General features: G+C 33.8%; 1 protein-coding gene across 1 annotated transcript in view; it reads left to right on the forward strand.

Annotated features, from left to right (window-relative positions):
* The first annotated feature begins 280 nt into the window (after nucleotides 1–280).
* The window catches only part of LOC128550283 (uncharacterized), a 51,251-nt gene continuing 34,834 nt past the window's right edge, over nucleotides 281–16,697 (forward strand). Inside the window, exon 1 of the mRNA XM_053529022.1 lies at nucleotides 281–379. Coding sequence (XP_053384997.1) covers nucleotides 376–379 — 4 coding nt within the window. The 5' untranslated portion in view covers nucleotides 281–375. The remainder of the gene's footprint in view (nucleotides 380–16,697) is intronic.

The following is a 16,697-nucleotide window of genomic DNA, read 5'->3' on the forward strand; positions in this document are numbered from 1 at the left end:
CAAAATGCATTAAGACAGTGCAGTCGTTATGGTGTAAATAACGTGAAATACCTTCTTAACGATTATAGCCTTTCTGACGTTTTGAACGTACAAGGTCAGTTTGAAGCCAACACATTTGTACCCCATTTCAAACAAAACGAATTACAGAATACTTTACACAAATTGGTTTGCCGACAATGCTGCAAGTAATGTTTTAAATACCTTATATTTGCATTTTCAAACATTTTTTCATAGAAAGTTGTTAGAATATATTATCATCTAAACTCACATAAAGTTGTCTAACAAAATTCCGTTAAATTCTAATTGTTTTCAGGTTCAGCAGCGATAAACGCAGAACATGCACGGAGAAATACGTTTGGGCCTATTCCTGGTGGCATGGGTGAGTGTTATGTTGTGTTGGTGTGTTTAAATTATAGCTGACTGGCTTATACTTGTTCTCTGGAAAAACAATTGAAAGTGTGTTACTTAAACGTATCGTCGTGACCTTAGTTCAAAACAAATTATTTATTAGGGTATAAGTTGATAAGATTAACAGCTGTCGTCAAATAATAGAAAATAAAAAAAAGTTTCTAAAAATAGTATGTGGAAGCACGGGCCTACAGTGTCAACGTTGAGCTACACCAGTGTCAGCTAGTTTAAACGAATTTGTAACACTGTTTCCTAACGTGTTGTTGAACCGGGTGTTTTCCACAAAACCCAGATAACATGCCCGCCTCCTGCTAAATTTGACCAAAGCTGACAAAGCCCTAATTTGACTTTGTTAAATAAGGTCTTTAAAATTAAAAAGAATCGACAGAAAAAAGTAATAATTTTAAAATGAATAAGTTTCAGCTTGTTTACTGAAATTGAAAATAAATTACGTTAAAGGGGTATTTTGTCCCTAAAGGAAGTTTAAAGTTTTTAATTTTTTAAACATCCATGAACGGAAATGAAATATCTACTTTAACATTTAAACTGCTAAATAAATAGCAATAAACAATGTGCTTCTGCTTCACAATAAAAATTGCTATAAGCAAATGACAACACTTATAGACTTTTAGTAAATATAGTATATTATTTTCAAAAAAAATGAATTTGCGTTAACAAGTAACAATTTAACGCTTTGAGATTATATATAGTAATTATATCATGTCTTTATGAATATTGATACCATTTCATTTACCACGAAAATGTTTATTCAATATTAAAGCAATGATAAAAGGCTCTGGAATTTCGCTGTTTCGTCCAGAGGTTTTAAAACAAGTTGCCGTTACTACTATTTTATCTTTGTGCGAAGTAAAATGGGTAAAGTGCAGTATCAACCACAATTTTCGTAAATTTATACATGTTTGACAGAATACAAATGATTTTTTTTTTGGGTATGAAAACCTTTTAAAGTAGTTTATGTATGAAGAATTTTGAATATTTTTGTAATAATATACAGTACTATTTAGATAAGGTAATCTGATATTGATACCTTTGTGGTCGATTCAAATACAACCGGTTATTTTGATCTTTCGTCCAGAGGTTGCATTAGTTACCGTTTTTGTACTAATTGAGCCAGATTTACTACAGAGAGGGAGGTAATAATTACTTATTAATAAACAGTTGATACCTGAATTTGAGAGGCGCATATATTTGCACTTCGTTGCAGAAATACATTCTTTACAAAAGTATATTTATTTGTGGCAATATCTAAATGAAATCAAACATTTTCAAGTACTAAATATCTTATAAATATTTATGATGAGCATGCTTTTAGGAAGAAAAATAATAGATTACAGATCCAGATCTTGCTAGAACTTGCTATATGTGTCAAAATGGTGAATGTCAACTATTTGTCTAAATTTTATACTTTTTGTGTTTGTTCTCTTGTTTGATATGCCAGTACCACTATATCTAATACGTTTATGTCCGGATATTATATGCTTTTTGTGTTTCTGTGAAAAATCTTCGATATATCTTCAATTTTAATGACTGACTCAAACATGTTATCAGTTAATTGCAGAGGCCTACAAGGTATTAAGAAACGGCTACAAGTATTTCAATACATAAAAGAGATGGAATGCGATATATACTGTCTTCATGACACCCATTTTCTTTAAAACCAGCATAAAAGTATCTATAGCCAGTTGGGTGCAGAATGTATATTTAGCTGTTCAACTTTAAATTCGATAGGTGTTGCAATTCTGTTTACAAAACCATTAGATTATAGAATTAATAAAGCTGTGGTTGATGAACAAGGGAATTATATTATTTCTGATTTAAATGTTGGAGAATTAAATTTTTCATTGGTTTCACTATAAGGACCGAACACTGACAATCCGTCTTTTTATGGTAAAATATTCCAGATTATTGATAGTATAGGAAATGGTTTGTACTGTTAGTGCGGAGATTTCAACCTGTTGCAGAACCCAGATTTAGATTATAATAAATGCAAAAAGTATAAATAATAAATATTGATAGACCCTTTAAGAGATGTGTTTCCAAATCTTAGAAGATACACATGGAGAAAATCAAATCCGCTACAACAGGCAAGATTTGATTTTTTCCTTCTATCCTCATTTTTAAAAACGAATTGTTTAGATATTTCAGCAAAACATAGTCACCAATCTGATCACTCGATAATTATAATGAAGTAAAAATTAAATTATTTGAAACATGGAAAGGGGCTCTGGAAGCATAATAATTCACTACTAAATGATAAACACTACAATGATGAAATCAGTAGAAAGATTGGCGAAGTGATAGTACAATATGCCTTGCCTGTATATAATTTCTAAAATATAGAAAAAATACCAAATAGCGAAATACAATTTAGTATAAATGACCCATTTTTTAGAAACTTCATTAATGGAAATGAGGGGGAAATGTATATCATATAGTTCATACAAGAAGAAAAAAAAACAGTCAGAAAGAAACTTAGCGAGTTTTAATTTTAGCCCAGCCTCCGTTTAAATTAAATTGGAAGAGATCCCCCTAATGATGTCACTGGCCATCTCTGGTGAAGATCTGTCAAGCGGTTCATGACAAGAAAGTATTTCTGTTTGTAGCTCTAGTTGCCTCTAAGAGGGGCAAAGTGCCCTTAATCAAATAAATTTGAGAAAGGACCTTATACTGATCTCTATACCAAGTTTGGTGAATACCCATCAAGTGGTTCATGAGAAGTCATTTAAAGGTATTTCTGTTTAGAACTCTAACAGCCCCTGAAAGGGACTAAGTGCCCCCAACAGAACAATTTTGGTGAAGATTCTTATAATGATGCTACAAATCAAGTTTGAAGAAGATCCGTCGAGTGGTTCATGAGAAGAAATCATTTAAAGGCATTTATAATTTTAGCTCTGGTAACCCCTCAAAGGGGCCAACCGTCCCAATTTGAACAAATGATGCTACAGACTATGTTTTTGATGAAGATCCATCAAGCGGTTCATGAGAAATTCTTTAAATGTTTTTCCTACTTTTTTCCTGCTTTGGCGGTCCATAAAGGGGCCAAGATTAACCATTTGATCAAACTTGATAGAGATCTATCCCAAAGTCTACTGACCAAGTGTTGTTATAAATGTATCCAGTAGTTTCAGAGGACAACCATTTTAAGTACAATGTTGACACAGGAAGATTGACGATTGATGCCGTACAATCCACCTATACTAATAGCTAAAAAGAGACATGAATATAACATTGATTGTGTTTTGTAAAAGAGAACTGGTATGACAGAGAAGTACAGTTACAAGCAGAAATTGAACATAACATAAAAAACTGTTGTTTTGTGAAAGAATACAGTTATTACTGAGAATATTTAATTGCAAAGACAGTATTGTTATAATGCTAAGTATTATGTCAAACTTAACGTCAACTGGTAACAAAACATGGAAAATCTTACTCAGCGTAATGAAAAGCTAGTTGCATTTGGCAAATAGAATAATTACAACCAAAAATGACTTTAGATATGTTGTTCACTGTTGACAATAAATATTGCGGTCACTGAGTAATTAAACTTCAAACTCTTTTTGTTGTTGTTTAACACAATACTACGATAGGGTTTTACGAATACCCATCTGCAAATAAGTAGGACCAATGTGCCTAGTTTAATAGCCAATTATGTCTGTAGCGTAGTAGTTCAGTTAACCCTGAACAATTTGGACAGCATGGTAAAAAATTGGCAAATCAGTCCAAATCTTCTGACTTTTGAACACCTGCCCCTCACCACTGTTTGAAACCTCGCTTTTTCATGTGAGGAAGCCATCCAGTTGATACGAAGGAAGTCATACAACCAGGTATCCGCCCGTGCCAAAAATAATGCTTCTAGAGTCGTCCTCAGCTATTAAAATCTTGAAAGTTGCAATATAACCTATAATATTGTGTCAGTTAGACGATACTAAAACCAAAACCAATCCTCCTTTAATTTCAAAATGAGTACGGTGACTGGCATCACTGTTTAAGAGCTCTTGCCCTATTTTCAATATACAAATTGTAATAAATAATAATAATAAATTTTTAAATATTGTCTTACTCTATGTCCAATTTGTAAATTCACAGTGCTCTATCTCCCGATACAGCAATACACCTTTATCATGTTTTTTATTTTTGTCAAATTTGCTCTATCTCCAAAGTGAAAAATGTATAATTGCAGAAAAGTAAAAACGAAATGTATTTTAAAGCATTTACAGTCTGAAAGAACTAAACGCAAGGAATAAGTAGATATATTTATTTTTGTTTTCGCCCAGAAATATAGAAACTAGACGAGAGTTAAACTTTGGAAGTGATTTTCGCCACGTTTAAAAAGTGGTAGATAGAGCATCGTTCCACTCAGGCGACGATTTCCAATATATTTTGGAGAAACACTCTAAACGCATATATAAAACTTTGCCATTGCCAAGCTATTGACAGTAAAAACATATTAAATCCTCTGTTTTATGATGCAGATATTCTAACTGGCGGTAAAAGTATGTTGTTTTTTTTTCAAATTATGGTTTGATTCTGGGTTCCACTGTATAGGGGATTTATTAAATTCTGATGGAATGTTTTACAACTTTGACGAGATCAATTATAAAATGATGAAATTTGAATTGTGAAGGGTAGGGAGGGTGGGTTCAAATTTCGAATAAAATACATTTGTGTATTCGTTTCATCAATTATCTTTGTTTGCGATTGGAGCCAGTAAATGCCGTACCCTCCGTACCCTTAACCGGAATTAAATATGTCTGTCTTCATGGCCCCGTGGCGGACTTGCGTAAAACAACTTATCTATCAATCAGTATCATTCTTCAAAAAAAGTGAACACAGAGCACTGAAACGAAATTACTTTTATTATATATGAATTATAGATTTATCTGGCATAAATTCAACTTAGTACGAGTGAGAGCGTGAGTGAGTGTTTGTCTTTTTCATTTTTGGATTGTGATCACAATCACCTTCTCTGTGTAACCGCGCACAATTTAATCAGGAATAGACAGTCAGTCTCACAGCGATTTTGTATCTATCCGCGGTACAATGTAGTTCAATGCGGAATAATTTACCATCTCTGACATCATTATGGATACAGACCGGAAAATTTGACCAAACCTATCACCACCGTTGAGGCAGCCGTGGGCTTAATCACAAACTTTCAAGTACTCATGCCTGGTAAAAATAGTTGAACATACTTTTAATATATACCAGTGGCTCAGTGATTTACTATGAATAACTATCGTCTACGTGTCTTTACTTAACATATTTTTACTTTACAGGGGGTTTTGAATGCATAACTGTATATATCACCAAATCTCAAAATCGCAGTATTATACTGATGGTATGGTTAGCCGAATCAAATCCTATATGTACTGGATTTCTAACTATCAAAGTGTAGTTAGCGCTAGTGCTATTTTTGGAATGGATTCTTACTAACATAAATCTTCTTCCATCAGCACTTTACTCAGTACTTTGATTTTCTACTTACACCCGGTACGATTAATATGCAGTTAATTCAATAGAAATACAGGTAAAAGGGTTGAAATCTAAACCTATTTCTATATGACACAAACTCATTTGCTTTTGCATGATATTTTATATATGTTGTCTTTGTTTTATATGCTAAATATCATACAACATCACAATTTTGATATATTAGCTTTCACATAGTAACATAGTAAACGTATCGTTTGGAATCTTATTATATTGAATTGATTTCAAAGATTCTTGAATATTAATTGCACTAGATGTTAATGTGTATATGTGAGTTTGTGAAATATTTATGTATCGAGAATGTGAATAAAAGGATAACCCTTTTTGGGACCTCAAAAAACCAAAACAAAAACAAAAATCATGATCAACAATTAGGTAAAATTTGCCGTCTTATCGGTAAAATTATCCCCCTTGAAATCATCTGGCTGTACGATATCGATTTTTATCTGGTTGATATTTTCCAATAGAAACAAAGAAGGAAAAACAGTTTGAACAAGTATTGTTTTAATTAGAATGAACACACAATATTTATTATCCTATTGAAGTGTTCGTCATTCTTTTCTCTTTACACAGATATAAAAAATATTTAGCTAAAATGAAGAATTAATGCTTCCCTTGGCGATTAAATAACATCACTATCAGTCTCTGTTTACGGCATATAGTTACTGAATAAATAAGCAAAAACCTGTGATACGTATCTTATTCTTTCCCCTGTAGCCACTTTATTCATAATTTGAGAATATTTAGTTGAACAATAACATCAAAACTGCTCTATTTTTAAATGATATCTTCATGTAAGATATTTGCTACGAGTTGGAACTTCATATCACATCAGATCATGTTACGTAATGTCCACGAACGCATAAGTTTTAAATTGATAGATACGAGTGTCCAGCAAAAAGTTATGTCATTGGGTTCGGATTTCCTAAGTCCTACGTTTTATCAAAATTACTTTTATTACAAACCTTCAAAGTATTCCCCCTTTACCGAAACGCATTTTTGTAACCTTTTTTTACCCAATCACGAGAAGCAGATAAATAGTCTTCTTTTGGTGTATGTTTGGCTGAGCTCTTGTTTACGTATTTTGTTGGCAGTCATGTGGTTACTAGCCTTTAATTATTTTCTTTTCCACCGTCGTTCATATGACTGAAAAACCCGAACACATATACACCCAGTCATGTACATTAGGAGCAGAACATACCACGTTTTTAGCCGTTCCATGACGAAATGACTGCTTTTTTTTCACTTACTTTTGGAAAACTATCAATACAGGCGGCATAAGATGGTGCACATGCTATGTTGTCACTATGAAGTAAATGTGTTCCTTACATGCATTGTACGCATATTATTCGTTACGGAGCCATCACCTTTCCCACTATCTTTGTTTCTGATAACACCCCAGTGACAAGATCTTTCTTTTATGCAAGGCTTTAGATGTCGCTCATGTGGGCACGCTATAGTACTAATGTTTACAAAGATCACAGTTTCTTATTTGGTGCTACATTTCAAGTAGCATTCTCTAGTTATAAGTGAACGGCTTTCTAAAATATATTCGCATTCTAGTGAGAGTACAATCATATAAGGTATCAGCTTTAAGAGTATGGTTGCGTTATGATCACAAACGTGATGGAGTAAGGGATTTCTCACATTGTGGTTTTCGGTTAACTCCTATAACTAATATCAGTATTGGATTTTAGAAATCCCATACAACTGTCCCAGATAGACAATTATAATGATAATATTTTATTTTCTTAATGGTGTGATGCTGCCACGGGTCTCTCGCATCTATCTTATTAGGTAAACATTTTTGTATAGACTTTTGTCAGCAACTGATAGAATTTATGATTATGTTATGATGAGGTCATATGTCTCTCACACCTATGGTAACATGTCACATGTACATATACCAGTTTATGCAAGTTTTGTATGTTTATAGACTTTTGTAAGCTAGTGAGATGGCATAATGGGGCTCTTGTAGAGTTTGTTGTTAAATACAAATAAAAAGAATTAGTAGCTCACTTTCTTCGGATAGACTTATTGGTAATACAGTACTAAATCTATATGTTACGGTTTTTTAAACACGTTGAATGAATTGTAAACATGCTCGGCAGAGCTCACATTTTCCTGTTTTATCCAACTCATTTAATAAATTCAGTATGAAAAGACACTCGTGTAATATCCTCTAATAATACTGAAATATATTAACAAATTGATTGAAAAAGTGTATAAGTGTTAACGTTATTTTCGTTTTTGCAGAAAACTGTTTTGCCAACCAGAAGTGCGCTTGCGCGAAATTGAACTTCCGTTGCTACATTAGGGAAATTTGTCAATATATTTTATACTTAATCTTTCATCAAAACTAAATAGTATTAAAGCTTACAAATATGCCAGTTGATTTTATGACTCGATAACAGCCGAACGGGTATAGCATCCTTCTTTGCCCCAGACTACAATTGAACTCATAATAGCTAAAACATTTGTGTTCGACCCTGTGTACAAATTGCATAAATAACAAAATTTATATTTAAGAAAATCTTCTCTAACGGTAGATGTTACAAGTAGTTTGTGGTGATCCGCATGGTGATCCACGTTATTTACGGATCAGCGGGGAGATTAATTACACTGATATGATTGTTGTATAATCATGATGATAGTGGTATTCTTTATTGTATTTCTTTCTTTTTTTGTTCAGATTCATCAGATCCGTATCGAGCATTCGGACTCGACCACAACAGGTTGCATTAATTTCAGCAAATCAGACTCCACAGCGGTTGTAAAGAGATTTTGTCAATAACATGGCAAACTATTTAATTATTCAATTTTTTTTTTCGCGTTGCAATTTTTCAGATAAGACATGTAGTTAAGATATATGATCTACAGATTCATAATGTATTAAGCCGGTTGATTGGTTCTACCATTAAACCGTATAACTCGTTAAACATTTACTATCTCGGATATTTAATTTTCCCTCTGACAACCTGTCCTCAATACCTTTTTGATACCCTTTTGAAGATAGGGGAATGTTTAAACCCTAAAAGGGTTGTTCTCCCCCTCGTAACCTCGGAGTTGTAGTCTTCCGCTAGGTTTAGTAGACATCCTCTGTGCTGAATATGTTGTTCTTCCAATGTGTCTCAAATGCAAACTTACACTGAGTGACAGTCTTTTAAGTTACTATGTTTTCTGGCAACTGGTTCCGAGTAGGTGAAGGAATTAAACCAGATGCTTTTGTATGCCCTTGGATCGAGTGTCCTCGGATATGTAGATTAGTTCAAAAATGAAAAGCTTATCACTATCAATGCAGTACAGTCAAACCTGTCTATAAAGACCACCCTTTGGAGATCCAAAATGTGGTCTTTATTGGGAGGTGGTCCTTATTCACAGGCTAAAATACACTGTAAATGTTAAAATGGGATACAAAACATGTGGTCTTTAAAGCCAGGTGGTCTCTGTTCAGAGGTGGTCTTTAACAAAGGGTTGACTGTATTTTGAAAAGCTAAATTATATCACTGCGTCTACGGCGATTGTCAAGTGTAAGTAAATTCAATTCCTTTAATTGCAGCTCCGATTTCATTTTAATGAGGCCGTTAACGTTTTCCGTAAATCTAGACCATAATTAAATGATATCAGAAAAAGTGGTTATACCTACCTTGATAAGGGTTACAAATAGGCCAGGTAGCAGGAAGTATATTAAATGTCAACACAAGATAAATATATAATAGTTTGATTTTTTTTCTATCGACAGATAAATCATCTTTTCGACTGATTTTAATCAAATTACGGGATATTGGATGATAATCAGATGGAAGCAAGAAAGGACAAATAATCTAAATACGTCTGGCCGATATAAATAATCTACTTTTTTCTGATACAGCGAATAAGTTACAGGGATTTTGCGTCTTAAAAACCGAATGATCCAGATATAAACTATACATCATTCTAAATGTTTCAGAGGGGTCTTAGTAGGACATTTTTGAAATATCTGTCGTAAATTCAAATTTGTAGCTATAATTGTATTTCTTATTGTAAAAATCTGACAAAATCACAATATTGATTTGCTTTGTATTTTATTTTACAAAATGTTGTTGCTATATACTCAGATATTTCTGAAATTGGTAAAACGATCGATTCACAAATGAAGTTACAAGTGATTTCTAAAAACAGTGTAAAAAAGGTAATTGATGTGGAAGTGTTTCCTTTGCTGAGAAGCATAACAGTGTTAATTTCCTAAAATTCGTTTTGAAGTGAAAAAAGTAGTTTCTCAATTTCAAAAACATGTTCCATCTTTTTAATGATCAGTTTGTTTCTTTGTGTTGCGTTAAACGTTGCACCGGCACAATCATAGATCACAAGGCGACTTTCCAGCTTTAATGGTGGAGGAAGACCCCAGGTGCCCCTCTGTGTATTATCTTATCACAGGCGGGATTCTGGGTAGAACCACCGACCTTCCGTAAGCCTGCTGGTTGACTTCCTCACATGATGAATTCAACGCCAAAATTAGGCTGTAAACAACATTGGTAAGTGTCAAGTGATTTGCAGTCTTCGACCTTAATTAACTCGACCTGGAGGCCCCCTAATTAGGATCAAGTTTACTGACCAATGTGCTTGGTTTGGATCGAAACTATATAACTCACGAGCAGAAAGAGAAATTCAGAAAACAAAGACATGTTTCTTTTACAAACATAATATGCTGTTCAACGTGACCATGATGTGGGTGACATGACACGTATGTTAAAGATACGAGATAGTAAAATTTTGACATGGACCTTATATTCTGCATCTGTTAGTATTAAGAAAGAAAGTTCAGAATTAAACAATTTTCTTTCATATTATACTGCCCTCTAAAAACTTACCCGGGAGGCGCAAAAGTATCAGAAAAGATGCTCGATGTTTGACAGGAAGGTGTTAAAAGTAATCATTGTAATTAATGCTATTTACAACGTTACAGAAAAATGGCAAATAATCATTGAGCAAATTGTTGTATAATCCCGACTGCTTCTTTAACTATTCTGATGAAAAATGTACATATTATCAAAATAATAAAAGGTTCAAAATGTATTATCGTTATTAATACTTAACGAGTGCATTTCGTATAAATGACGTCTCTAAAATATAGAGACTTTTTTAAAGTACTGCTTAAAGATTTCTAACAATGATCTAATCATTTAGTCCATAATTGCTGACGTACATATTGCGGCGGACTTGCGAGCTTAATCTGAAACAGACACTTTCCAAAGCGGGATAATTGTATCTAATATAAACTCCCCCACCCCCACCCCACCCCCACCCCCACCAGTGTTTCTATAGACTGGATGACACCCACCTATCCATATTAGAAGAAAACATGTACATTTTCACATTAAAAGCCATTTTAACGATTTTGAAAAATGAGATGTTTGTTAAATACGTTTAATATTGAATTAAGGTTAAACAGTATATCACAAAAAAAAACACTGAAATTACTAGTAACCGAACAACATCTTGACAAACAATTTATCTTGTCCAATACATGTTTTACTGTTCTGTCCAGGCCTGGGGTCAATTACTTTAAAATGTAATTAATTAAATTACAATTACATTGCGAAATATCCAATTGAATTACAATTACCATCACATGAAAATTAGCAATGTATTTAATTAAATTACAATTACATTGCAAATTGTAATTAATTACATTCAATTACAATACCAAATGTGGCGCTTCTTACATGAACACTGTAGCAAAGTTCTTTACTTTGTACTACATATACATGACAATTCACCTGTAAACTGATTTCAATTATTTCAAAATTGAATTTAAGCTCAAAGTAAAATGTGTATTTGCGGGAGTACATCATTCAGTCTTTAATATTATTGCAAAAGGAGATAAAAGTCAGCCCTAATTAATAATAATACATTGTCAAGCAGAATTTGGTTAGAGAAGATGCATGTAAAGTCAGGTATTTCTCTGAGGTCTGAATTTCTCTGAAGTTTATGTGATCATGGTTCTGCAATATGTTTCAAATTTAACTAGTATAGTACAGTATTTAATCATTTACATTTTAAACATATATTGATAAAGCTTTTATCCTTGACACTACATGTTATCCAAAGGACCACATTGAAAATATGTAAACATTCATGGGCCTTCCTAGAATAACTATGTCACTAAAACTGTAGAATACTCATAATGTCTACAACAATTATATTTTATCTTGTTAGAACTATGGTGTCAAATGCTATGTGGTTTGTATCATTTAATACAACAAATTTTATCACAGATAAAACAAGAGCTGTCGGAGGACAGCAACGCTCGACTATTCAACAGCCTTGTCAATTGAATGAATACAAAAGTTGAAAAAGGGGCATAATTTTGTAAAATGCAAAGTAGAGGTATTGAACCTCTGTACTGCGTGTCATATCATGACAGTGAACAAGTGTGTGAAGTTTCAATCCTTTCCAATTTGTGGATACTGAGATACCAGCTTACATACAAAAACTTAACCAAAAACTGCTAAGTCAAAGGGGCATAATTTTGTAAAAATGCCAAGTAGAGTTATGGGACCTTCACAGTGCATGTTAGATCATGACAGTGAACAAGTGTGTGAAGTTTCAATCCATTCCAATTAGTGGATACTGAGATATCACTGCCATGATTACATACAAAAATTTAACCAAAAACTGCTAAGTCGAAAAAGGGGCATAATTTTGAAAAAAAAATATAATTGGATACTGAAAATATTCTAAAGCAGTTGTCACCCTTAAAGAAAAATGTCATTTGTAAAGAAATAAATGTAAACAATTGTCAAAAACGATGTTTTACCTTGTTATGTTGAGTTTAAACACTGGTACATTGTTGTAAATGCATCAAAACGAAGACATGTAACAACTTTTTTAAAAATGGTTAGTTTTAAAAGGCGCTGAACTGTCCAGAATGCAGTCATGCAGTCCCTTTCCCGAATTCAATACATATACGAGTGAAGTGACAATGGTTTTGCAGAATAATATACCTTTTTTATATGCTGTTTAATTTTCATGTAAAACAATTTTTTCTTTCTATGGTTTGGTGATGTTCAAACTTTTTTCTCCGAAACATGGACCTAACTCTTTAAGAGTAAATTTGAACTATCGTTCATGCTGCTAACCTAGCAAGATCGTGTACTCTTTGTTTACTTTATCGCATATATCTGCATTTTTTACCACCCTTGACCAATGGAAAAAGTATTTAGCCGCTGGCTAAGGAGGTGGAACATGTTTTCATACAACCGACAGCAATTGTTGCCATTCCAAAACCATGGCACTTGTCCTGAGCAAGGAGATATTTTATTAGTAGTTGTATATCCATAACTGTGCTTATTGCGTCAGGCCATGTCGCTTGTCCTGGTTAGGAATATATTTCATTGGCAGTCATGGAAGAGAACCATGTCTAACAGCTTACTGGAGGAATTATAGCTTAATTTCATAGCGAAGGCTGTCGATCTTAGGGGCAGCGGTTAGCACAGACAATTGCGTGCTAGGGTTCCTCGGGGATTTTCACTAAATCCAGCTATGGCAAAACCTTGGGACATTTCATCTTACTATAATTTCTAAACCATAGGACTATATTCATAGTATTACTCAAACTCACATTTGATGTAAACTTGAATATATTTCAAGTGAACTTAGAGCGGACCATGCGGGAGTGTGGATGAAGTTCGAATATCATTAAACCTTAGCTTCCGGAAGGACAACTCAAGTAATAGTCTTACAGTACACTATAAATTTTGCGAATTATAACGGCATATATGACAAATATCTCACAGATATGCAAAAGCGCATATAGTGTAGCTTTTGTAGATGCATCTGCCAAGTCGGAAGTTGTCATTTTATAACTTGTCCGTCTGTTCGTCCATCTATTTGCTTTATAACTCGGCTGCCCGTTCGTCTGTTCGCGTGTCAGTCATTCTACTTATCTATATCAGTAGAATAAAATTCATACTTTAAAATAAACAAAATCTTTTTTTCACTGAAACTGATGAATTATTATTACATCTTGATTAAACTCATGCCAGTAATTATTGGTGGTTCAGAGTACGTTTCAGTTATTACCAACAGATCATTGATCTGATGTCATTTAAAAGAAATGAAATTAAATTAAAGAGCTTACATCAATTAAAAATTTGATAATTTGTTTTCTTTGTTGTGTTTACGTCGTCCTCAATTTTATTGATAAAGTAGACTAAAACTGTTTTCAAAAATGCCTTACACAAATATATACTTTCACTTTATGTTCATTCACGACACTGTTTTCGTACCTTTATATGAATTAAATATTGTCAATTTATAATCTAAATTTGCATTATGATATTTAAGAAACACTCAAATATCCCCAGGACCTCCTCTACATTCACTCACTCTCTGGAGTACACACCTTTATGTTTACATGTCTTTCAATGGTTTGTTCTCTCTAGCAATGTGTAGTCCCAGATTCTTGGAAGGAAGCTCATGTATGTGCTGTCTTCAAGAAAAGTGCTCTCGTTAATAATTACCGCCCTATCTCGCTTCTTTGTTGTATTGAAAAGGTTTTTGAAAGAATCGTCTTTAAACACACAACCATCTACTCGATACGCACTTTATTTCTCCTTACCAGTTTGGTTTCAGGCCAGGGGACTCAACAGTTAACCAGCTTGCTTTTCTCTATGATACTTTCTGCAAAGCCCTTGACGACGGACTTGAAGTTAGAGTGGTCTTTTTCGATATTAGCAAAGCCTTCGCAATGGTGTAGCACAAGGGCCTCTAAACAAAACTCAAAAATGCCGGTGTCTCAGGAAATCTTTTAAAATGGGCTGCGTCAACGTGTTGTTCTTCCTGGTACCTTATTCATCCTGGGCAAATATTGCTGCTGGTATTCCCCAGGGATCGATATTGGCCCCCTTTTGTTCTTAGTATTTATAAATTATATCGTCCTTGATCCTGGTAGTCATATTCGCCTTTTTGCAGATGACACTAGTCTTTATATCATTGTTGACTTTCCGGTCCCAGCTGCGGAGCTTCTACAATCGGACATTCTGAAAATCATGTCATGGGCCGATCAATGGCTTGTAGACTTAAATCCTTCCAAGTCGGAATCACTGCTTATATCCAGAAAAACAACTCAGCTACTTCATCCTGCTCTTACTATGTATGGCCAAGTGATTCCGGAAGTGACACATCATAAACATCTTGGACTTATACTCACTAATGACTGTTCTTGGCATGAACATATCAACTACATCACTGAAAAAGCCTGGAAATGAGTGCACATCATGCGTAAACTGTAAATGCCTCTCGACATGAAATCCCTGGAAACAATATATACTTCTTTTGTGCGCTCTATCTTAGAGTTCGCCGACGTTGAAAAGGATCAGTTGGACAAGATTCAGAATGAATGTGCGCGAATTGTGACAGGAGCAACTAGACTGGTATCCTTAGAAAATCTCCAACGCGAAACCCATTGGAAATCACTTGAAAAACAGGAGAAGAGACCACAGACTGATCTTATTTTATAAAATGAAAAATGGACTGACCTCCGAGTATCTACAACAGCTAATTACTTCGTCAGCAGGAGCTTCAACTCAATACAATCTTTGTAATCCCGATTTTATACGACCGGATACTCGCGCACTTCACAGTACTTCAGCTCAATCTTACCTGCTACCATACGTGATTGGAACAATTTGTCCACTGAAACCCGAAACGCGCCAACATTGACTAGCTTCAAGAACATCATGAAGAGTGACGTTAATAAAACTCCAAAATTCTATTACACTGGCAATAGAAGAGCCCAGGTCCTTCACGCAAGACTTCGGATGAAGTGCAGTAGCTTGAACTATCACTTGTTTCTACGTAATATTGTTGAATCCCCTCTCTGTCAATGCGGTGAAGTAGAAAACAGTCACCACTTCTTATTTGCATGTAGAGTTTATGACAACTGTCGTACCTCAAGTCTGGCCAGTCTTGTCCCTGTCACTAGAAATATTTGTGAAACTACCCTGCTCTTTAGTGACGACTCATTATCTGATGACGATAACATAGAAATATTTAAAGCTGTCCGAAAGTATACTCTTGACAATGGAAGGTTCACTAATAACTAACATTGGCTTCCATTGTGACACGTGCTGTTATATCTTGATCACATCTGACACCCCTCTACGTTTTAACTAGTTCATCTGCAGGTGGATTATTTTCATTTATTAATTTAATCTTTCCTTCTCTACATATTATTTTCTTATGTCACTATTTGAAATTCTTTACTTCTCTTACTAGAACTTAACTTATTGTGACTTCTGAAATATGTACGAACAGCCTGCTAATAATTTTTTTTTTGTTCTTGGAAATTATAGGCATAAAACAGCCCCATATGTTAAGTGTTTACGATTTTCAGAAACATCTCCTATCATATATTTTCTTCTATAATTGAGTGTTTTGCACAAGAAATATAATTTTATTTTTGTAAATTCAAGCCATGTTTTTGATTTATATTTTATAATTGAAGACTGACTTTATAAGTACAATGTACTTTCGTCAATATTCGTTGCATGCAAAATGTTTTTTGTATCATTGTTATTTGTGGAATTCATGCAATAAATGTGTTTAAACTAATGGTTTGATGGGTAGGACTATTTGCCAGAGATACTTCATGGAAATTAAATAAAAAGTTTCAGAAAAGTTTAAACAGCATGCTGCAAAATGACCAAATCAAGAGTTCAGTGTTATATTCGGTCTTAAATGTTAGGGGTTTTATTTTTGAAAATAAAGATTTCGTAATTTAAAATTTAAAGTAC

This window comes from Mercenaria mercenaria, chromosome 2 (assembly GCF_021730395.1).
Source record: "Mercenaria mercenaria strain notata chromosome 2, MADL_Memer_1, whole genome shotgun sequence".
Lineage (NCBI taxonomy): Eukaryota > Metazoa > Mollusca > Bivalvia > Venerida > Veneridae > Mercenaria > Mercenaria mercenaria.